General features: G+C 41.6%; 1 protein-coding gene across 4 annotated transcripts in view; it reads right to left on the bottom strand.

Annotated features, from left to right (window-relative positions):
* Nucleotides 1-23,854, bottom strand: part of spata20 (spermatogenesis associated 20) — a 71,706-nt gene that overhangs the window by 12,378 nt on the left and 35,474 nt on the right. For 2 of the 4 annotated variants that reach the window (XR_003691308.1, XR_003691309.1), the window contains exons 13-16: nucleotides 23,476-23,684; nucleotides 15,721-15,920; nucleotides 12,455-12,535; nucleotides 12,203-12,327 (exon numbers count right to left, since the gene is read on the bottom strand). Coding sequence is in view for 2 of the 4 variants with exons in the window: in XM_028567647.1 (XP_028423448.1) it covers nucleotides 12,455-12,535; nucleotides 15,721-15,920; nucleotides 23,476-23,684 (490 nt within the window). In the remaining 2 variants the exon portion in view is untranslated. The remainder of the gene's footprint in view (nucleotides 1-12,202; nucleotides 12,328-12,454; nucleotides 12,536-15,720; nucleotides 15,921-23,475; nucleotides 23,685-23,854) is intronic. The other 2 variants (XM_028567647.1, XM_028567646.1) reach the window with 1 other exon arrangement.

Raw genomic sequence — 23,854 nt, 5'->3', positions numbered from 1 at the left:
CTTCCTTCCCTCCCTCCCTCTGCTTTCCCTTCCCCGGGTCTCTGAGGTCTTTTTTTTTCTCTCCTCTTAAAGGGGTGATAGAATGAAAAACCGATTTTACCCTGTCATAGTTGAATAACGACAGTTCGGTGGGTAAATAGGACATACATAGAAGCTCAAAGTCCCACTGACACCCCTTTACTATGAAAATCTCATATTTTAAAACTGCCGCTGAAAACGGGCAAATCTCAACAAAGCTAGTTGCTTACGCAAGCACCTCAAAATCCGGAACCTTAAGAGAACAGTCACGCCCCAACATTTACATAGGCTACACAACTAACCTGAGATCAGGTAGTCTTCTGAATTCCCCAATAACTCAACACATTATAATTACACACATTAAAAGATTAACTGGAACTGTTGTAAGAGATTGCTGGTGTAACAAGCTCGCTGACCGCGCTCTTACTCACACACCGGGCATTTAGCTAGCAGGAAGAGGGGAGCTGCAGGCCCTGGAGCTCTGTCAGCGCAGCAGCGTTTGGTCCATTAACCCCAAAACGGTGACTTTGCGCGGGTATGGAGTGCTGTGGGCTGCAAGCCGTAACGGAGCTCAATCGAGCTCAGAGCAGGCCGGGGTGTGTAAAGGAAGGCAGGCCGTGCAGCGAGGCAGCAACACAGGCAGCACCGGCAGCTGAACTCCGACACACAGTCTTACCAAATTTGCAATAAGCCATCAATTTTCGTAAAACGTTCCATATTTGAGCTTTATATAGTTGATTTCTCGCTTAAAAACGTCTCAGAAGTGAATTTAATAACGTAATAGCCCGACAAACAATGTATAACTTTGCAATGAGACCTGCTGTCGAGTCTCCCATGTGTTTCTATGTAGTTTGCTCAAACCAATCAGCGCGTAGCTCATTCTGAATATTCATGAGCATACCATATTTGGAAGAAAAGTTCTTGTTCCAAATAGAGCCATATTCACAGGGTAGTTAAGGGCCAAATAAAATAGCATTTGGGCAATTTTCAGCCCAACCAATGTTACATACCCCATTAGGAGACCTTAACCTGTTAACATCCACCTCTTTTGCCTGATTTTTGCCTATTTCTCGTTCCCAAAGGGAAACGCTTATAACAGAAGAACTGTAAGGCCAAAATACATGTATGAGGCATCATTTGAAACCTAATTTCTTCTACTTTATAGACATGTGCTTGATTAGCAGGTGATTAAAACAGAACATACACTACAGCAGTTCAAACATGGTTCAAAATAGTTATTTTGGTCCGGTCTAAAAAAACGTAATTTTTGAAAAAAAATAACAAAAAAATACTTTGTGCCACACTATGCAGGACACAACACAAGCCTTGTACACCTTGTCAAGAATACCTATATAAAGTTTTAGAACTCTAGTCCTAACCTAGTGGGAGCTAGGGAGTTTTCAGTATTTGGTATAACAAGTGTCACCGGTGTGCCAAATGTTGCTAAATGCTTTTACTCACTTCTATGCTATTAGAAAAAACATACGAAATACTTAAAATGACTTAAAAAACCTTTTTACATTCATTCAAACACTGTTGATCATATTTTTTTCTCATAAATCACATGTATGCGCATGCTGGCTCTGGGAGGCGGGGCTTAGGTCTGTTACCCATTCATTTGGACTGGTTCCCATTGGATATTCCAATAGAGATGACGCAGCGTATTGACGCTCCACAGTGGGAGCGCTTGTTTGGGCGTCCGGGGTTGTCCCGGGGATAAAACTTAACAGAAAAAGGTGGGGATAATTTCATTGTGTAGGCAGCAACCTGAGGAAAACAACTATACCCAGCAACACGGTGCAGGGCAAGGAGAAATATATTATTTCAGACGGAACGAGATCGGCTAATGAAGTTAGCAGACAGTTAGCGGACAATTAGCATGGGTTCTACAGGACAATATTCATAACCTGGATTAATTCTTGTGAAAAAACCTTGTTATCCTTTTGATCTGTGGACACTTACGGACTAGAGGAATATATATAAGCCAGGAATGGACGCGGATCGAGCGTTTAGGACAGCGTACAGGTAGGGAAGCTTCATAATTTTTTTATTTTCTTTTTTTTTTTTAAATAGCATGAGCACTAAGATAATGAATAATGCTTTGGTGCTTATGATTTCAGTAAAATGAACTGAATGATTCAATTGCAGAGAATTTTACGAATCAAACGATATACAGCATGTCCATATTGACAAAAGTTTTGAACTTTTGTGGTTAAATACTATTATGTAACACATCAGAACACGTCTGAACACCGCCGACGGGCCGGTGGGGGTTAACAGGTTAAGGAACAGTGTAAAATACCCTATATAATCATTCTATCACCCCTTTAAAGGCCACGCTTGTCCCCTTCCTTCTTCGCTAGTCCCACTGTGTCCTGCTCTCTTCCTCCTCTCTAGGGAAAGTGATCAGGCAAGATGCAGAAGGGCGGGGAAGCAGGAATAAATGGGACACTTCAGTTATCTCCTTGCAGGAATTCTTCCATCTTGTTTCTTAATCCTACAAAATCCCTGTTGGATTATGGAATAGCGATAGATGGATAGTGAAAATCACGATTACTTATTGACTTTTGGAAAGATGATGCATTTATTGAACTCAAAAAGCGAACAAACAGTGAAACAGTTAAAACAGATCAACGGTGAAAACACCTTGAACTGTGAATTTTCCCTTAATACTTTCACATTTTAACTTTTTTTCCCACCCATTCAGGAAACGAGACCAAAAAAAGAGTTTACTCGCTAAACGTGACGTGCAAAATAATCGCTTTTCTCGATGACGTTTAATTGTGATTGTTTGAAGCCAAAATTGAAATCACGATTAAAATGTGGTTAATAGCAGAGCAGTACTGTAACACTTTCTGCCCCAAACAACTCTCACGAACACCAGCATCTACTGGTCCTCCTTAAAACCTGCCACAGACGCTCCTCCCAATCGCATCCACTCAATTTCCTCACTTAAAGGACAAATCCGGCGCAAAATGAACCTAGGGGTTCATAACACACGTGTACCGAGTTCAAAAGATAGTTCAGAAAGACCGTACCTTTCATGTATACAGGCGGGAAAACAGTCACAACCAGTCGAACGACGAACGCTGTGCAACATGCAATCAGTTCAGCGCACGTTGCACGGCGTTCGTCCTTCGACTGGCGTGACTGTTTTCCCAAGATGGCGCCCGCCTGTATATGTGAAAGATACTGTCTTTATAAACTATCCATCTTTTTAATAAACTGTGCGTACACTTACAAAGTTCTCAATGCTTCGGTTTGCATGTAGGGACCCTCATTATGCTAACGTGGAAGTGTGGTGCAATTTTGAGCCTTGTTAGTGGCGTAGAAGTAGCGATTTCTTTTTACTTTATCCATGCCCTGATGACTAGCATTATAAGCTCATTAGCGGTTTGTGATAAAACTGGTCACATTCGATTAGCATGAAAACAAATCCCAGAGAAGGGTGAACACGTGCTATTCACCCCTTGGTTCATTTTGCGCCGGATTTGTCCTTTAAATGCACCCCAGAGAGCCAGCAAAACAACCAACTGCTCTCTGTGACTCCCTGACTTTAAACACACACAAGAATACTTACTTGGATAGTTTTTTGGTGGCAAAAGCACAGTAGAGAGTCATTAATAAGCAGTGCGGATATTCAGAGGGGCTTTCAAGCTAACAACAATGGTAACTCACAATGGGAATTCCAGTCCTTGTAAAACATTATTCAACTGATAAAAGACAACACGTAAATCTTGCACTGACAGGAATTCATAATTTGAAACACTGTCGACGCTTCTGCCAAGATGCTTTGTTACTCTACTAAACCATGCTCTATTAATGTAAATCACTATGCGTAATGCGGGATGGTTTCCATTTTGTGTAAATGCGTTCCATAAAGCACCAAGAAAGAAAAAGACAAGGCGCAAACGGGGCAGAATTCTTGGGGGATATTGCAATGGTATTTTTCAGGATTGGAATTATTTTTGTGGTTGTTCATCTAAATTGGAAAAGATCTCCCCAAACATCTACCGCTCTGCAGGCCAAGTCACAACGCAGCTGTTTGTTTCAAATGCAGATATGATTAACAAAAGCAGGGTTTGAACTTTAGCTCTAACCCATGTTAAGGAAAGAGTGACAATAATCAAATTTAAGACGCTGGTATCAGAGAATTTAGACTTTCTTTCCATTACAGTGACTTAAACCGATTAATTCTTTTATTAGTTGAAAAGTAATCAATTATTCATTTCATCTTTGCAGCTCTATCTTGTACTAATACAAAAATAATCAAAGGAACAACAACAAAGCAGGCTAATGCAGTTTGATAAAGTCCTTTCAAAAACCCCTTTATGTAGTGTGGAAAATGACTGTGTTTAGGGTGAAAACTTGGCTGATTTAAGTAGTTACTGAATGGAAGCCAACCTCAGTATTTGTTTTAAGTACAACTTTAAAGGTCCTATGACATGCTGCGTTTTGGATGCTGTTATGTTAGGCCTTAGTGGTCCCCTAATACTGTACCTGAAGTCTCTTTCACGAAATTCAGCTTTGGTGCAGAATTACAGCCACTAGAGCCAGTCCCACAATAGCTTTAAATGCTATTGAGGAGGAAGGGGGTGGGGGGTCTTGGCCAGCTTGCCATGGGCAAAGCAGAGAAAGGGGAGGTAACCTTTCCCTTTATGTCGACATATAGGGAAGATTCTAGATCGGCCCATCTGAGCTTTCATTTCTCAAAGGCAGAGCAGGATACCCAGAGCTTGGTTTACACCTATCACCAATTCTCTATAGGCAAGCTGGGGGAACTCATGTCAATGTTAAAAAAAACTCATAAAGTGAAATGTTCATGCCATGGGACCTTTAAACAAGACTCGCTAATACAACCTTGCCGGCTAACCTGACACAAACATAGGAGAAGAAACTCAAAAAAGCAAGCAACGTGAAGTCATCACTTATATGTCCTCATTGCCCTCCGCATCATTTTGAAAAGTATGGAAAATCAACCAGATTGGTCAGAGGCATTCATCTGGCCATAACAAACTTCTTTACTGTATGTTGAGGATCACTGTCCGGCTGCATGGGCCATTTCCCTAGCAGACGTTTTGACTTCTCATAGTAGGTAAATCACAGGTGTTACTACTGTATTGGCCCGAATGTAAGACAACCTCATCTTTTTAAAGTCTAATTTTTTGAAAAAGACAATTCCTGTTCTTATAAAGAAAATCATTATATTTGAAAAAATAATGATAATAAAAAACACATCGTGTAAACCAAGGTAGTCCGTTTTTAACATGGATGAAATAAAAATGATGATTCCAATAGCTCTTAAAATAATCTTTATAATAAGATGACAATGTTCAGAGAAAAGCTGATCACTTGTGCCAGTGTTTCCCTTTCGCTGACACCTTTCATACACTATTTCACACTTCCATATGAGGGAGACAGAGAGCAGAAAAGTAGAGACACACCGGGCAGGCACGAGGAGTGTTGGGAAGGGAGAGGAGAACAATAAATTGCTAGAAGGACTGCATCTAGGAGTTGTGTTCCAACTCCCCTCCTCTCAGAAACCCAGAGGCCTCTACAATCAACAAACTCCGACACAACTCTAATCAAGCTATATCTCTGCGTAATAGAAAAATTTACTGCAATTTAATGCAGCAATTACAATGACGAGCGATGTTACAGTAGGATTGTTGAAGCCGTAATTGATTCCAACAAGCAAAAAGTGCAACAGAGTGCTGGGGTGAATTGAGGAGCACAGAGTCTTGTGGTGAATAAATTAAATGAGGTGACGATCTCATGAGTTTGGTTCCGAGCACCTCATTCAGCACAATTAAAGCGAGTCAGCCTTGAACCGGGAAAACAGGCGCGGGGTAATTGGATTTAAATTAGACATGTTCTCCTCTCATGACTACCTAATGTAACGTGGAGCACAATCCCCGCGCACACTCATCCTTCTACTAATACTGTTTATCTCATTTAACATCCCTCCATCTCTTACCAATCATAGTACTTCCATAATTCCCCTTTTGACTCCATCTTCCACTTTATCCTTTATCTTTCTCATACTGATTCCCATTCTCCAGCAGTCCAATTGGTTTTCTTCCAATTATTCTTATCCATAATCTAATTGTGGGGTTTTTCTGTTGCTCTCAGGGCAACCGTTAGTACCGTTTTCTTTTCTTTTTTTTATTGCTAACAGAAATTATCCGCAAATTATATGTGATGACTAAATTAATCCTTCAAGCGTATAAAATGTCCCTAGGTGACGTCTTCAAATAGCTTGTTTTGTCGAGGAAACAGCAAATTCAGCAAAACTTAACATTTTTGTTGATGTCCAATCACAGCTTAGCAACCTCTACTAAGCACAACAGGCACATCAAGCTTTAGATTTAGATTACACACTTTTGTTTGGAGCCATTTAACACTAGGGCTGTGTATTGGCAAGAATCTGGCAATACGATACGTAACACGATACATGGGTCACGATTCAATATATTGCAATATATTTCGATACTGTGTGTAAGGCGATAAATTGGGATTTATTTTCAATGATAATTTTAGAAAAACTAATATTTAAAAAAAGACATGATGTGCATAAAAGTCAAAGAAGTTTACTTTAGGTAAACAATTCAGTACACAGAAAATCAAACTGCCAGTTTGGGATTGTGGTTTACAGGTTCTTAGTGAGCTAATTTTGATATGCTAAAGTAGGCCAAAGTTCAGCCATAGCTACGTTGTTAGCTTCTAGCAAAAAGTCAGGCACGGCTAGGCACTGTTAGGCAAGGACACCAGTGGTGTGTAGGGGGTTTAAACACAACATAAACATGAACCACTGTCTTACATGAATTTTTTTGCACGTAAAAAAAAAAAAAAAAAAATCAATACTGCATTTTTGAAAATCAATACAGTTTTGCAAAATAAAATATCGCGATACTGAAGTGTATAGATTTTTTGTTACACCCCTATTCAACACTTTTCCGATACCAGCGTGCACCCTGTAGCGTCACAGAACAGTAGCTCTCCTATGATCCTATCAGGGGACGCTCCACCCGCAGTTGCAAGTGAAGTTGGCTTTCGAACGTTAAAAATCCAACGAAACACCTTTACGTACTTACGTTTAAGTAATATAACGTCAGTCTGTCTGAGTGTTTAATCTACTATTGTGCTTTGTTAAATTAGTAACGTTACCAACTGCAAATGACGATACTATAGTGTTCATGTCATTCATTATGCTACTGTGTTCCCTGGAGATTTGTGCTCTTATTTTTCTAATCTGTAAAGAACAATGTGTTTGCTAACATTAGCTCAGGTCTTAAGGGGACTGTTGATGGTGATTGTTGATTTTGTTTAGATGTGCCAAATTGTAATTACATAAGGTTGGACAGTTGAGCTAAAGGTATGCTAGCGGCAGGTGTCATTTGTTGCCATAGCAACTCCAAACATCCTGTCCCAAGCTGTTTTTTGTTAATGATAATAGTGGTTCCGGAAGTAAAAATTCCATCGATATTCTCCATAAGGATTTTGATTATCAGCCAAAATGTCTAAACCATTCGAGGTAGACTGACCACAAGCTACGAGGTAGAAAAACATGTTTTATTTGCGATCTTATGGAGAAAAACTACACTACCCACAACCCTAAGCGTAACGTCTCTGATTGGTCCAACTCGCGGTTACCCTGGAAACGTTTACTGTACCAGCGAAACCGCAAAAAGGCTAGAGCGAGCTTCTACCATTAAAGTCTGTGATAGTTTCTCTACACAGTCTTGTACCTTAGCCTTTTTTGCCGTTTTCAAAATGTTTGTTTTTGCGCCGAATCAAATGTTTTATAGTCACGATTCATCTCGTAGTTGGTTGGTTTGGTGCCAGGCTTAAAACTCTTTATACAAGCAATTTTTGAAACATCAATGGAACAAATGAACGGGGAAAAACACTTCAGGAACCAGAGCAGTTAAAAAAAGTGGGCGGTCACTGTTGAGCTCTATTTTCTGCTTTTTATTGATGGGGATAAATGTTCTATGACAGTAATGTTCTATGTTTTCTGATAATAAAGAGGTGTGGTTTACTTCATAGGCTTGGTCGTGATATATACCAAAAGGTGTGTCTTGGGATTCATTCAAAACTTTAATTTGTTTGAAATAGTAATACATAGATACATATTTTCAAATTTGACTGAAAGAGACAATTATATTGTTAATCGCAATTATTTCTGAGACAATTAATTGTACAGCAATATTTGGAATTGTTACAGCTCTAGATGTGCAATGGGGTATTAGTAATAGCAAGACATGGGGTTTAAAGAGTTTGGAGGGTGGAAGGTAGCAAGGTGCAGCTGTTAGCATGTCCTGCTAACTGGCTTGCTGCCTACAGTTGAACCATAGACTGTATATCAAGATGGACCACGCGTCTCCACTGTACAAAAGTGAAGCCAATATATTCCGGATACGGTGCTGCAATCTTGTAATTTTGGAGCCAGAGCCTGCGCAGTAGTGATCGGCAGAGCGGTAGAACCGAGGTATCAAAGTCCTACCCATTCAGCCGCCGACCGATCGCCAGTCAATCAAAACAACACCCCGTGTTAATTTAGCATCAAATAACTAATAAAAACCACAACATATCAGAAAAATTAACATTTGAACAGACATCAGTGTGATAAGAACTAACTAAAATGACAGAATCCATCTTTGTGAAAAATATTTGACATGTACTTACATTTTTTTGTTTGCCCACATCACATCCGCTAACATGAAGGGGGTAGGATTTATGACCTATAATGCAGCCAGCCACCAGGGGGCACTCAAGATTTTTTGGCTTCACTTATATAGTCTATGCATCAACCCCTGGTAGTAACCCAGCATGACTTCAAAGGCCAAAGACAGGGGCTTAGCAGAAGGTAAGTTAATTATTAAACAGATTAAGCCTTCTGGTGTTTCCGTGCGTTTACGTATTGGGTGTGATTTGTATATACTATTTGGGCGTTATGCTTGTGGACGTAGACTATCATAGACTCACTGTGTTTGTGAGAGTGTGTATGTGTTTCACAGCTGCTGCAGGCAGCGGTGCTATTCCTCTGGGAAGGTTGCATCTCATTCCCTAGAAAGAGCGTGTCTGTGTGTGTGCGTTAAGTCTTGTTCTGGATCATCACATCTCAGCCAAGATACTTGCTAATGCTACTAATGGCCGGCTGCTGTTCCCACAACATCTGGACCTGGACACACACGCACACGCACACAAGCACACACACACACACACACACACACACCTCTCTCATTTTCTCCTTTCCCATCTCCCCCTTCATCTCTCTTTGAGGCTCAATGAAGGCTCATTAGAACAAAATCTGGATCTGTCTCTTCACTCTGACAGGCCTTTCCAGAAGTGAGGGCTGGCTTCTGCACACAGACACATAGACACAGACAGCACAATTTCACACAATTTTTACATTCATTTTTGTCTCAGAAAATCCAAGTCCATGTGACACATTCTGAAGAAAAAAAATCTTTGCCTCCGTTTTAGTAATAAAGAAACGCTGCTCCCCACTTGGGAGAATTCAGTGAGATTGACTCTTGTTCTACTTTAAGTGTATCTTCTTCTAATGTAGCATCCTAATGGTCCCAGTAGAAAAGACCAGTGCCTTTCCCTGGTCCCCACCATTTCTTTTCTCATCCTTCACTGTATGAGGCCCTTAAAACTCCATTCCTCTCGTGTCCTCAGCTCTACCATTACTGCAGTCATTAGCAGACACAGGCCAACACCCTCAATCAGGCTGAAGCCTCCTTAAACACAATAGCTATTATGCTAGTTAGAACGAGGAAGACTTACAAAAAGGCAAAATGTTGACCCCTTAATAATTACAATACTAGAGTAACTGCAGGTTTCACAAGGTCCCAAATGCCAAAACATTTCACCCATTTAACACCTGGAACTGCATTTAACAACAATTTTAAAACCAACGTTATGAACGATAACCTGTCAAACACCGAATATTAGTTTAACTAAAAAAATAAACCTGCCTTGAAAAACTTGAGACCCTTTCCAACCCTTACAACTCCCCCACACTTTTTACTTTTAAGACTTACAGACTATAGGACAACAACAGACCCCCATCAGAGAACCCTATGTGATTGACCTGACAGTAACGAGGACCAGTCACTGGCTGGGTGTGATAGTACACAACATACATCCCTCTTAATAACAGATCTGTCCTGATAACGGCTCTATCTGGCTCCTTCTTGGTCTCTGTCTCCCTGCAGGGATCTGGAATGACCCGATGTTACTGCAGCCACCGCTTGATACTGCACAACTCATCTATATTTCAATAGGGCTGTGTGTGTGTGTGTGTGTGTGTGTGTGTGTGTGTGTGTGTGTGTGTGTGAAATAGAGAGAAAAAGATTGACTGTGTCACTGGACAATCACAGCTTTAATTTACTGATCTAATTTTGCTTTCGGGCTGGTTGAATAAACAGAAGTCAGTGAGCAGTCTTACACAGTCAGAATATCAAGGCTGTGTGTATGTGTGTGTGTGTGTGTGTGTGTGTGTGTGTGTGTGTGTGTGTGTGTGTGTGTGTGTGTGTGGTGTGTTTAGTTTACTCGATCAGTATGTAAAGCTCCATTAATTCATAAGTATCAAAGTATCAAACATTGGGAAATGTAGTTTTACTCCAGATTGGAGCCCCCACCCTCAGCCCTCACTTCCTGTACAGAACTAACTGTCCATATAGGACACAACAAGTCCTAATCTCAGTTACGCTGGACATGTTTCGCTTTTGTGCTGCTACTGTACTGTTTTTAGGATTTTAAGTTCAAGTTCCTTATTCTGATCATGTGTGTAACAATAAGAAGCTTGGGCGATGGAAATCTTAGGCTTCATTCACACGACTACAGTTATGTTTTAATACGCGGTTTTAAATCCAAAACGACCACATTTGCGTCGGGCGAAGTGAACGCCGCAACGCAAATGCAAAATTCGCCTCATTCTTGTATCCGCCTGAGTTCAAAGATTTTAAATCCAGCAGCAAAGTTGCGCTATTAACGCAACGTCAATTTAGGTGGATGGTGTGAACACAGCCCAAGGCACCCTCCAACACTGCTCATTAAACAACTATAAAAAGAAAATCACGCAGGTGAAAGCAAAATCTGAATAAAAGATAAATAAATGAGGCAAGTTAAAATAAAAAGGTTAAAAAGCAAACAAAATATAAATAAAAGTAATATAAATGTGTGTAGACAGTATTGCAAATGAATTAACGTCAACTTCTATGTAAGGTATATAATTTCAGGTAAATTATGAACAAGAATCAGCTTTAAAGGAATGGTTCAACATTTTGGGAAATATACTGATTCCCTTTTTTGAGTTGATTGAACGATATCCCTCTACTGTCTGTGGAGACGGTTAGCTTAGCTTAGCATAGAGATTGGAAAAAGGTCCAACCAGAACAAGTAGCCAAGCTGATATTCAAACCTAATGGACGGACGTGATAGTGGTACCGATCTTTTCCGATAACTCTCGGCAAGAAAGCTAAATAAGCCCGTTTCCTGAAAGGTGGAATTATTCCTTTAAACTGTAAGCTCTTCTGGATGAGAATCAAAGAATTCTCTTGAAATTTAAAACTGAAACTGAGAAGCGTGGCCATAGGATACATAAATATTCACACACAGAACCTATATTGGGTCATTTTTTGAGTTGATTCTTAGCAAAAAAAACCTTTGTTCTTTCACAAATATGTGCTCCTTCATGTGCAATTACTTCCACCAACTAATCAAAGTATTCTCGTAAGTGTAGAATCTGACATTCAGAATCAGTGAGAATACATACGGGTGAGCCTTGACAATGGCTCAATTCCATCAAGTGTCCCAGTAAGCTATTTCAGTGAGTCAGCATGCACAATACCAAGGCCTCTCTTAAGTGGAATGCAGCCATCATTAATGGTTTTGAATACAGCTGTGGTTGTCCTACTAAGTCATGTCAACATGTCTGCCGTGGAAAAGGTCTATTTTGGGTTCGGCCACCGTAGGAGGAAGGGCTAGAAAGTAATATTCAGTTGGTTGTCATATACAATTTCACCGCTAGATGGGAGAAATTCTTACACAATGTAGCTTTAAGGTTTAAGGTCAGCTAATGCCTAAAAAGACATAGCTGAGAAGTTAATACACAGAGGAGAGGAGAGGAGAGGAGAGGAGGAGAGAGGAGAGGAGAGGAGAGGAGGCTGACCTTTAAAGAACTATACTTAAAGCAGCCAACACCCGAGGCACTGCTCTGGCTCGGTCCCACTCTGCATCTGTGTGCCTGTGATTCTGTGTGTGCATGTTTCAAAGGTTACTGTGGATCTGCTGCCACTATAAAAAAAAAAAAAGAAGGAAAAAAAGCTCCTGATGTTGGGAGTAAATCAATGCATGTCCATGTGCTTGATTTTAGCTGGTCAGTGCTGCTTCAGGTACTGACGACGCGTACAGTAACTCTTACCTTGTGTGGTAGAAAGAGGGAGTTGACTGTTGCTAGAAGACTTGTGGTGTCGGGGGCATCCCTCTGGCCACAGATCACGATCTGGGGAAGAAAAAAATAAATAAAAAAATAGCGGAGGACGGCGAGAGGAGTGTAAAATAAGGAAGATGCCGGCGAGATAACGAGACAAAAAGAGTATGGATAGGGGAAAGGTGACACATAAGAGGAAGGAAGAGGGGGGAGGAAGTGACAAGAGGTCAGCGCTGTATTTGTAACAGTAACGAGGGAGGCAGGTGTGTTCTCCGGGCCCTGCCTTGCCCCTGAGCACGTTACCCTCGCTCCGGAGCCCCCGACTCATCCTCCGCAGGTCATTTACTGTACGAGCGTCAGAAGGCTAACTATCCTCCTCTCTTGTTTCTACTCCTGTTACTTCGCTCTCTGTTCCTTTGATTGTGCAGCACATGGCCCCAATGATAAAAGTTTTCTTAGGGTAACTTTGTGAGTAACTCCCGCTGTGCTTTGCTATGCTATACTAGTATGCTGGTTTCAGGCTATCTGAGGGTGTTAATAGTTCAAAAGTGATTATATAACCGAGGCTGAACAGCTCAAATAACCCTTTAAATGCATGACGGCTGATAAAAACAATGGGGGAGAGACAGTCAGTGTGTTCAGGGATTAAGTGCATCACGGAGACGGAGCCACTTTCCTCAGACGACCTATCTCAGTTGGGTAAAAGTCAACACATTGGCTTCTTGTTTCAGGAGAGACCTTTGTGGTGTGGAGGTTTATCCAAACAGGGTGTGGATCATGGTGCTTGCAGGGAGTACTGGGAGGTTATCAAATTTTTCACTTTTGAATTAATGCAGAATGCGACCAAATATATAATTTATAGCCTTTATTATATTATATTGCCTGTTCTAAGAAGACTTCTTGAATAATGCCTCTAGACACTTTTTTTTTTTAATTGCATAATAATTGGTTGTGTACAATTAGACTATTTGAGCAACAACAACAACAAAATAATAATATTTATATTGTAATTTCCAAAGTAATCACCAAAATGTGTTACAATCTTGAAAGCTACTAAATCCTAAGTGGAAAATCTCACTGTTAACAAGTTAGGCTGACCTTACACTGACTTTTTAAGCGATTTCACTGTCACAGACAAATTTCCAATATAGGAAGGAAGTCATGAGTCTTGCTAGAGTCGGGGCGCACTCCCGTCGTCTCAATGTTTTGGTGTAAGGTGGTCGGAAAACTCAGTCCGAGCTGTCTTAAGTCTGTCTTTTTCCCCCGGTCTTGACGTTATGACAAAATCTAACATGTTCGATAGTAATCCTAAATTTTAAATCTTGGTAGTAAAATCTTATAGTCTGAGACTAAAGGCCAATTTATGATTCTGTGTTAAATTCAACGCTATGGGTACATACACAGGTACGTGTAGATACGGACCCTTCACCGTAGCCTGACGCGCGCCTCTCAAACAATGTCACTACACGTCGCGGCGACGCAGGCCGCAACAACTGTGATTGGTCCGCTCGGCCGTGGCTTGGTAGCGTTGCATTTCCCCCTACTTATTTCCTGGTTCTCCTTCTCCATAAACAACATGAAATAAAGGAGAGGTTTAACTTTTCCTGCTACAGATTTCCCACGGTGGTCAAAAAGCACAGGGGAGACACTTTGTTTCTCCCACTGCACCTTCAGAGTCGATGCTCGCTCCGAAGCTAATCCAAAGCCCGTCACTCTCTCACGCACTCTACCACACACTCCCCGCGCACGCACACACACACACACACACACACACACACACACACACACACACACACACACACACACACACACACACACACACACACACACACACACACACACACACACACACACACACACACACACACACGGTAGTGCAACAAGTTGCACTACCGTCGGGCTGATTTCTTTTCTCAGTAGTAAGAGACTTTTCAAAAGTATGTGTGTTAGATCAGCAATGACTCATAATATATAGGAAGCATAAGACTCAACATAGCAGTACAAATATCTAACACTTCTCAAGACGATGATGATTCACAGTTTTTCCTGTCTTATATTTGTACAGTAAACTGAAGATGTTTTTTTTTATTTTTTCTTAGTCAGATAATATAATCAAAGGACATCACCTTAGGCTCTAATTAAATTGTGACTCATTTAAATTGTGACTAATGTTTGTCACCATTCTGAAAACCGAAAGATCAAAGGAATTATTTGGCTAATCATAAATATTAAAGTTTTTGCCACTTACACACTGACCATATCTAAAGGTCTTACTATTAAAGTGCCCATATTATGAACAATTTCTGGGATTTGGGGTGTTATTTTGTGTCTCTGGTGCTTCCACACGCATACAAACTTAGAAAAAAAACATCCATGGTGCTTTGAGTGAGATACGGGTTTCTGAATGTGTCCTGCCTTCAGTCTCCGGGTGAGCTGGTCAAAATCTGTAGGGCTTTTTACGTCACTAGCCAAAACAACTAGTTTACCATAATCTACAAAAGAACTACTTACATGTCCCTGTTCTGCAGCTATTCCACGCAAAGTTGAAAGTGTGCCCTCGTTTAGAAGAAGTGTCCCGACTAATCCTGCCTTGTACAGGCCGAAGTTGGAGAAACAAACAGCTAGCTGATCCTTACCTAGCTACTGCGGATGTGCGACTGCCAACAAAGATGTTACAGCAGTGAGAGGTCTCACTCTGTAGCTAAAACAGAGACCTGAACACACAGGGTGAAAAGAGGAGCTGCAGCAATGTGCAGTACAACAAAAATATGGTGTTTTTTTTGAAAATTAAACCATGTAAACCTATTCTGATACAACCTCAAATTACAATTATTAACCTGAAAATGAGCATAATATGGGCACTTTAAAAGGAACTTAGTCCTCTGTGGCCTGCTGTAACAGTCTAGTTTACTTGCACGGACGCGGTTTTTACTACAGTGCATGGTTATTGATAATAGCAGTGAGTCAGCAGAGCCAATATGGGGACGTTCATTGTTTCACCAGCCTCTCTTGCTCAGCTTCTGTTCAGTCGGTGTGCATTGTTTTGGTTGGTTCACTTCTTGTTGGTAATTGTAATGTCTATTGTGCTCGCACAATGTCACACAAGCAGAAATTGCTGCTGAAAATAAGTCTATTAATCTAACAGCCTGGGAAACACTGAAAGGTGCAAACAGAGAACAAAGCAAAGCACAGGGGGGTGCCTAAACTACCATGTACCCATCAATCCATGTGAGCTTGTGTGTGGATGTAAGAATAACCTGTTTAAGCGTGTAGTGCTGGGCCATAAGAGCCTGGACCATTTCAGGCAGTGCTATGGGGACCTTGGTCAGACGGTCCGAGAAGGCTGCCAGCAGCTGCTGAGACCTCTGGAGCCACTCCGGTCTTCCAGCATAGTGGGACAGACGCAGGAGATTGGACGCCGACACGGAGTTAGCACTGGGCTCAGCTCCATCCTGATCTGAGAGACACAAACACAGAGAGACATTTTTATAAACAGTTATAGTCTTATAGGCGGGCCGTACGCTGTGCTTTTAACAATACTGGAACTATTGCGGCCTACTGCTGCTGGAAACAAGCAACACAAGGAGCACAAATAAGCTACAAAGCCTCAGAGATCTGAGGGGAACTGCAGAGTGGGGAGAGGATTCCGTGTGGGTCTGTCATTTGAGCCATTGTTAACGTAACAAGGATTGATTGGTGGGCGCAGTGTTTATAGCTCAACTCTCGTTGTATTTCATTACATTATATCTGATTTCACCCTCAAAAGGTATAATATGTAAGGTTTTTCGGTTGGTCTTTGTAAGCACAGAGTTCAAAGGTGGCCCATCCTTTCCGGCTCAACGAGCCAGAGAGAGAGAGAGAGAGAGAGAGAGAGAGAGAGAGAGAGAGAGAGAGTTTCTATGATGTTCTTGTTTTCCTTTTAGTTTTTTTAAATGTATATATTTTAGTTTACTCCATAAATTGTATGTGGTTTTTTGGTCATCTAATTATTATTGAATTGTATTATCCTTCATGCTTTGGCAATATCGTTTTCCATGCCAATAACAAAGCAATTTGAATTAGAGAGAGAGAGAGAGAGAGAGAGAGAGAGAGAGAGAGAGAGAGAGAGAGAGAGGTGGTCAAGCGAGCGAGAGAGTCAACGAATGAGGGGAGCGGCGTTAGCGAGAACAAAGCCACGAATCAGAGGAACAAAACGTGATTTTCGGATTGTTTCACGCGGTTACGTTCTAACACACATATAAACACACCCAAATCTCCGCGGGAAGGTGTCGCATTGCCAGATTTTGCGTAAATGTCTCCTCTGGCTGCGTTGTGCGTCGGTATCGGACCCTGAGTAGCATGAAAAAGCAGCGCTATTAAATAATGGAGGCATAGAAACAGGCTGCACACCCTGCACGCTGTTACTGGCTGGGGGTCACACACACACACACACACACACACACACACACACACACACACACACACACACACACACACACACACACACACACACACACACACACACACACACACACACACACACACACACACACACACACACACACGGCCCAAAGGCTCTTTGATGACGCCCAAAAACATCCCGCACACAGTAAATAACAAGAAAAGAGAAAAGCAGACAGAGGGCAGGGTCTCTGCAGATACAGACACCGCCACAGACTTCTAGTGGGTTATAAGTAACGATTGAGAGGAATTAGTTTATTAATCTATGCATTGTATTTTTATCAAAGTTTTTAACAAAGTTTTGTATCAAAGTATCACGCGGTTTAACCCATTTTTCTATCATTGGGTTATATTTGCATCTTGTCAGAGAAAATACGCAATGATTATGCAACACACACAAAAACTGTACTACATGTTCTACTTTATATATCATACAAAAGCAACTTTGTCTCCATTACACACGGTAGGCATCATATGATCAGTAATAATCAGGCACCATGATGGCACAAAGGCAGAAAGGAAATTTATGTGGTTAATTGAATTGGTGCACAACAGATACGGTCTGTAATCTTTCATGAGACCGACATCTTTCGTAACAAATGTGATGCCTCGGATCCAAAACATTAGACTCTTTAATTCTAATTTGACTAATTGTCTAACCACAACAACTTGTCAAACAAATAAGGAGGGAAGATGGCAAGCTATTCAGTTTAAATACAGACTTTACACCTTCCTGTGACTGCGACTATCTCAATGTGTGGTGTGGTGTGATGGGACTAGCAGATGACCTCATGACTTAGCCCTGTTAAGTGATTGGTCCTTATCTCTTATCAGTGTCCAATGAGAGCCCGTAGGTGATCTTCTCATAACCCATGCCCTTGCTGCATGTCTGCGTCTCAGCAATTCTCTGATGCCAGTGCCTATGAATGTGTGTATGTGTGCGTTTGTGTGAGAGAGAGAGACCGAGAGAGAAAGAGACAGAGAGACACAGACTTTTGAGTTGGTAGCTAACACAAGCCGCTTTTATGTCAAACTGCAATTTTAAAACTAAAAATAGCAAAGATAACCACACACAAAAGCCTCCTGCATGTACAATATACAGTATTTGTTATGACAAGCATGAATTTACAATCGCATATAGATGCACGTGAACCCCCATGCATGGCTGAACTGCAGAAATAAATTTGATTTGATCCTGCAGTATGTTTCAGTTCTCCCTGAGCCCCATGGCAAGGAAGCTTCAACACACACACACACACACACACACACACACACACACACACACACACACACACACACACACACACACACACACACACACACACACACTCACGAGGTTGAGCGAGCGAGTCTTTCCGCTTTCCACATTTTCTTAAAGCGCCCCATGGAAAGAGGTCATATACATACATAGCCGTCACAAAACTGCCTCCTGACAGACAGACACACACACACACACACACACACACACACACACACACACACACACACACACACACACACACACACACACACACACACACACAATACAACACTATGGAGCTCCAAAGTGGATAAAATATATAAAAATAAACATAAAATAGGTTGGGAGAAAAAGAGTCCCATCAATAAATTGTTAATAAGTAGTATATTCTGTATAGACACATTGATGCTTTTCAACTAAAGTGACCCACAGCTGACGTATTCCACATTTTTTGTCTTCTGTCAAATACATCTAAAAGTACATTGCATATCGCCACAGGAGACAACAAATATTTGAACAAACACAGCTGATTATCTTTTTTATACAAGTCAAATACGTGGCCACCGTCCTCCTAAAACAAATTCACACACAGGGGAGTATGGCAGGGCTGTAGAATGTGGAGTGGCAGTGTGATGGGGTAATCCGTCTTGCGGTGACAGGCCACGCTGCTGGGACGGGCGTCCACACTGCAGCGGCTGTAGCGTCACTAATGGGCTTCAAGTCTACACAGCGCCGCCCGCCACCATAATGGCACAGTCAATCCTCTCGGATGAGAAACCTCTGACACGTCAGCTCCAATAAACACACACACAGAGGCAGGTGTGACTGGCGCACAGGGACAGGCACTCCCGCACACTCACACTCCCGCACGCGCTCACACACACCATCTCCAATCTGTCAACAGTTCTTTACAAAAATAACTATTTGCCTTTCCTTTGTTCCCCCCCGCTCATCTGTAGTGTGTTGCTTCTGTCTGAACTATTTCTGTGTTATATATGTGTGCGTGTGTCACAGGCATGTTTGTGCGTGTGTCTTTCCTTCAAAAAGGTGAACAGAATATAGAGCTGTGGCATCTGGAACATTAAAACTGACAATCCTTCAGATTGAATTCCCAGCTTGGAGTTTGTTTTCGTGGGCAGAGGTTACATGTTCGTAGTCTAAGATGGCGTAGTAATTCATTACGTACATGCATGTATGTGAATTAAGAGGACAAGTGGGTGTGACAGATTTTAGTCCCTTTGCCGAGACCCAGAAACCAAAAAAACATATAATAAATTGTGTATCCTGTAGGTGTATCCTATAGCAAGAGATATCAATCGGGATGGGGGGGGAGACCAGCCTATTGACAGCACATAATATATTATAAGAAAGATTTTATGCTGAGTAGAGAGGACAAGACAGAAAAAAAAGAATACAAACACAAGTGGAAGAAGCTAAAGAAATGCTCACTGTCATACTGGAGGGGAACCAAAAAGAAAGAGGCTGCCAGCTCCGGACTGGAACCTTTGGTCTGACAGATCAAAGGTAAATGTCGGCACAACCACGAGGTGTCCGCTACTCTCGACTGGCAGTTGGGGGGAGTGGACTGGCAGCTGAATGTCAAGATCAAACCCATTTATATTCATATCTCATCAATCCTTTGGCCCTTGAAAGAATACTCCACTTGTCCACTGATTATTATGAAAACAGAAAGTTGAATCATGCAGTTTTATTTCTGCCATTTAACTTTTTAGAGTTATATCCTATGCCAAAAGTTTTTTTTTTTTTTTTTTTTTTTTTGGGGGGGGTTTACAGCATAGTATCGCAATATTTTCTTTCGCAATACTGTACAGAATACTGTATAGATACATGGACGCTGAGTATCGATCTTTTATTATATAAATTGCACGTGAGAATTTAACTTTTTGGTACTACAATAATAAAATTTGATTGCTTTTGCATTCCACTAGAGGGTGCAGTTTAATGTGTCTTTCTAGATGTTAACACATGTTGACAACGTTTTCCTTTGGGGACATCATTTGAAGTTGAGAAAAAAAAAAAAAAAGAAGATAAGTTGCAATATATTTGCAATATGTTTAATATCGCCTCCGGTGATTCCCACCCCTATTATACCTGAGCTGAAAGTCAAGATTTAAGGGCAATACAGGATAAAAAAAAAAAAAAAAAAAAAAGGAGCATGCTTCGAGTAAAAAGACAGAATGTGAGTTGAGATGTAAGGGAGATGAGAAGAGGACGAGGCAGAGGCAGGATGTGAATTTCAGATTGCCACTGTGATGTTTCAATCTGTCAAAGGCAGATGAACTAGGAGTCACGCTGGAGACGGGTTTGACAGGCCTGGCGATCAAAGTAGCTGAAGAACCAGAGCATCGGTCTTTGATTGCTTCAGAGGTGGAGAAGTTCAACTCGAGTGAGAGACAGATGCACCTCACTGGAGGCAAAATAAGGGTCAATATTCCTCTGCTCTCATCTTTTATCCTCTACCTGTCCATCCATCTCTCTATCTTTCCTTACCTCCTCTCTTCTCCTGTGGTTTAAGTGTAGCAATGAAGTGAAACTGGCAGCAATATTACAGCAGAAGCCCCCATCTTGTTAAGCTCTGGAGCAATCGATAAAGGTGAAAGATGTAGGCAGGAAAGAAACAGATGGGGGATTTCTTTTTTTTTTTTTGGTCAAATAAATTGCATAATTATTTGTTTCCCTCAAATCACTGAGACCAGATGTGTTGTCGATATTAACAGAAACTGTCTGCACAGCTCAAACCCTGCGTTTGTTCATCTGTCTCAGCTGTCCATGCCTGAACCTGTCCGAGCCACAGCGGTGTGCTCCAGTAGGAGTGGTAATCCTTCACCTGCCCGTCAATCCTTCCCTGAATTTCTCAACCTATTACAGTATAGACAGCCGCAGTAGCATCAATACCTTATTTATTTTCTACAGCTGTCCATCCAGCACTTGGGTTCCGACTGAAATATCCCGACAGCTACTGGATGGACTGTCGTGGACGTGCGTGCATACATTTATGGTATCCAGAGGATGAATTCAACCAACGTTGGGGATTGCTTGACTTTATTTCTCTAGCATCACCATGAGGTTGACGTTTGTTGTTTTGGGCCAAAGGTCTCGGACAACTATTGGATGGATTGCCAAAACATTTGGTACAGGCATTCATATTAGGGCTGGGCAATATATCGATATTATATCGATATCGTGATATGAGACTAGATATCGTCTTAGATTTTGGATATCGTAAAATCATTATATATTAAGTGTTGTCTTTTCCTGGTTTTGAAGGCTGCCTTACAGTAAAGTGATGTAGTTTTCTGAGCTTAGCAGACTGTTCTAGCTGTTCTATTATTTGCCTTTACACACTTTGTCATTAAATCGACATTTCTGATGATTATTTAACAAAAATCTCATTGTGTAAATAATATTTTGTTAAAGCACCAATTGTCAATCCTACAATATCGTCGCAATATCAACATCAAGGTATTTAGTCAAGAATACCGTGATATCTGATTTCCTCCATATCGCCCAGCCCTAATTCATAGTCCCGCAAGGTAAAATAAATAAATGGTTGTGATGCCTTTACATTTCTTTTACCACCATCATCAGTCCAAATTTTAATTTGCTCCAAAAAAACTTATACTAAAATTGTCTATTTTACAAATATTAGTTGTGCTTCTACGTTGGCCGGTGATGGCATGTGGCTATGGGTCCCTCATCAGGATCGGGAAATCAACTTGCCGGTCTGCTAACCTCCTGTTAGCCTCCCACTGACTCTGCTAGCCTGGGCTAGCTAGCCAGCTGCCCGGTGAAGTTTTCAAATGTAAACATCAGAGTAAAAAATGAAGACAAGGTGAAGAAGAGGAGTGTGATGACGACTTTGTGTGGATTTGGACTCTCACGTTATGGTGTTAAAGGGACATTTCACCTTGCCCACTTACCTGTAGTGCTATTAGTCAATCTAGATTGTTCTGGTGTGAATTGCCCAGAGTTGGAAATATCGGCCATAGAGACGTCTGCCTTCATTCCAATATAATAGAACTAGATCAAAATGGCGCTCAGCTTGCGGTGCTCAAAGTGCCGAAAAAAATACATCTGAAAAACTCAACAGCAATGTCCAAAAATCATGACCCGGTTACTCACGATAATCCACAGACCTGGTTGTGAGCAGTTTCATGTAGGAATTATTTGCTTTCAACCGAACTACACCCACCAACGGCATGTACAGTATCTTTCTTGTGTTCCCACATTGCTAGCATCGAGATAAGTTTATAGCTAACTGATACTGTTAGCTCACCTGAGGTAGCTCAGCCGAGGAGGACGTCGTCACTAGTGCGAGCCTCCCTCCTTTATGCTGCATTTCTCCCAAGTCAGAGCTAGGAATGACATCACACCAGAGTTGCTAATGAAGTGTACATTACTACGGGTTTTCACTACTGTTGATGCACAGTAACCTGACTCCGCCAGATGGATTGCTCCGCATTTGCTCGGCTTATCCATCTGGGAACTTTCCGTTGGAGAACTTCTGGGAAGGGGCGGAAATTGCTTAGTTAAAAGTTAGCTGATTGGATAAACCATCTATCTATCACCACCTGTTGGTGATAGACGGGCCAAATCAACCAATCAGATCAAACTCTTGCCGAAACCAGTCGGAAGAAGAGCAAAAACATCTTTTCCTCTGAGAAAAGCCTCCAGTGCCGTCTTTTGCTCTTCTTTCAATGAAGGAACACTTTCTTATTTGGATCAAACTTGCGCGATAGCTACGCTCATCTCATCCGTGGAAGCTGCCGTGTGGTTTAGACTAACAGTCGCTTCTCGTTGCGTCACACCTAAACCCGCCTCAAAACCAACGCTGATTGGTCGGTCGTTTGGCGAACGGCTCCAAATTTTCTCTATCTCAAGATGCCAGACTGATCTGCGAGTGGAAAACTGGAGCTCGCGAGATCAGGACGGTCTCACGAGGCCGTGTTGGATTTTAAGGTCTGCTTTGCTCGGGGTACTGCAAGGTTTTGTCCGACTTTCCGAGTCGAAAAAATCCAAAATTTCCGACTTGGAACTCGGAAATTCCGACTTCCGAGTACAAGTGGAACGCACAATTAGTGTGCTTCCTTCTGCGCAGTGATGCGGTTGGTGGGTGTAGAAAGAAAATAGTTCCTAAATGAAACTACAGGGTCTGTGGATTATCTTGAGTCACCGGGTCAGGATTTCTGAAAAGAGACATTGCTGTTGAGCTATTCAAATGTGTTTCTTTGGCACTTTGAGCACCGCAAGCTGAGTGCTATCTAGTGCTATTTGTTTTCACATAGAGTATATCAACGTAAGCATCCCTCACCCACTTTGAGCTGCAGCAGTATAGTGCTGTCGCTGGGATCACTGCAGAAGTAGCCGCCGCCCTGGTCATCCCAGAACAGCTGGTCCTGCCTGAGCTGAAGCTCCTCGGCCCACTGGAGCCACTCCGGCTGCTGATTGGCCTCGTACAAGTCCAAGAGGCCGCGAATGATGAAGGCGTAGTCATCCAGGAAGCCAGAGATAGGCGGAGATCTGGAAATAAACAGCGGCAGAAGAGAACGAAAAATCACTTGGAGAAGAAAGCAAGAATGAGGACAGTTTTCATTAAAAATGTATCAATGGATCATATAAGAGTGCTGAGATGGGTTGTGTTGGTGAACTAGTTCAGCTTCTTGTTTTTCTCCGCCTTTATCTTTTATACA

Source organism: Perca flavescens, chromosome 21 (genome assembly GCF_004354835.1).
Source record: "Perca flavescens isolate YP-PL-M2 chromosome 21, PFLA_1.0, whole genome shotgun sequence".
In the NCBI taxonomy this organism is placed as follows: domain Eukaryota; kingdom Metazoa; phylum Chordata; class Actinopteri; order Perciformes; family Percidae; genus Perca; species Perca flavescens.
This window is presented reverse-complemented; position numbering and strand designations above follow the sequence as displayed.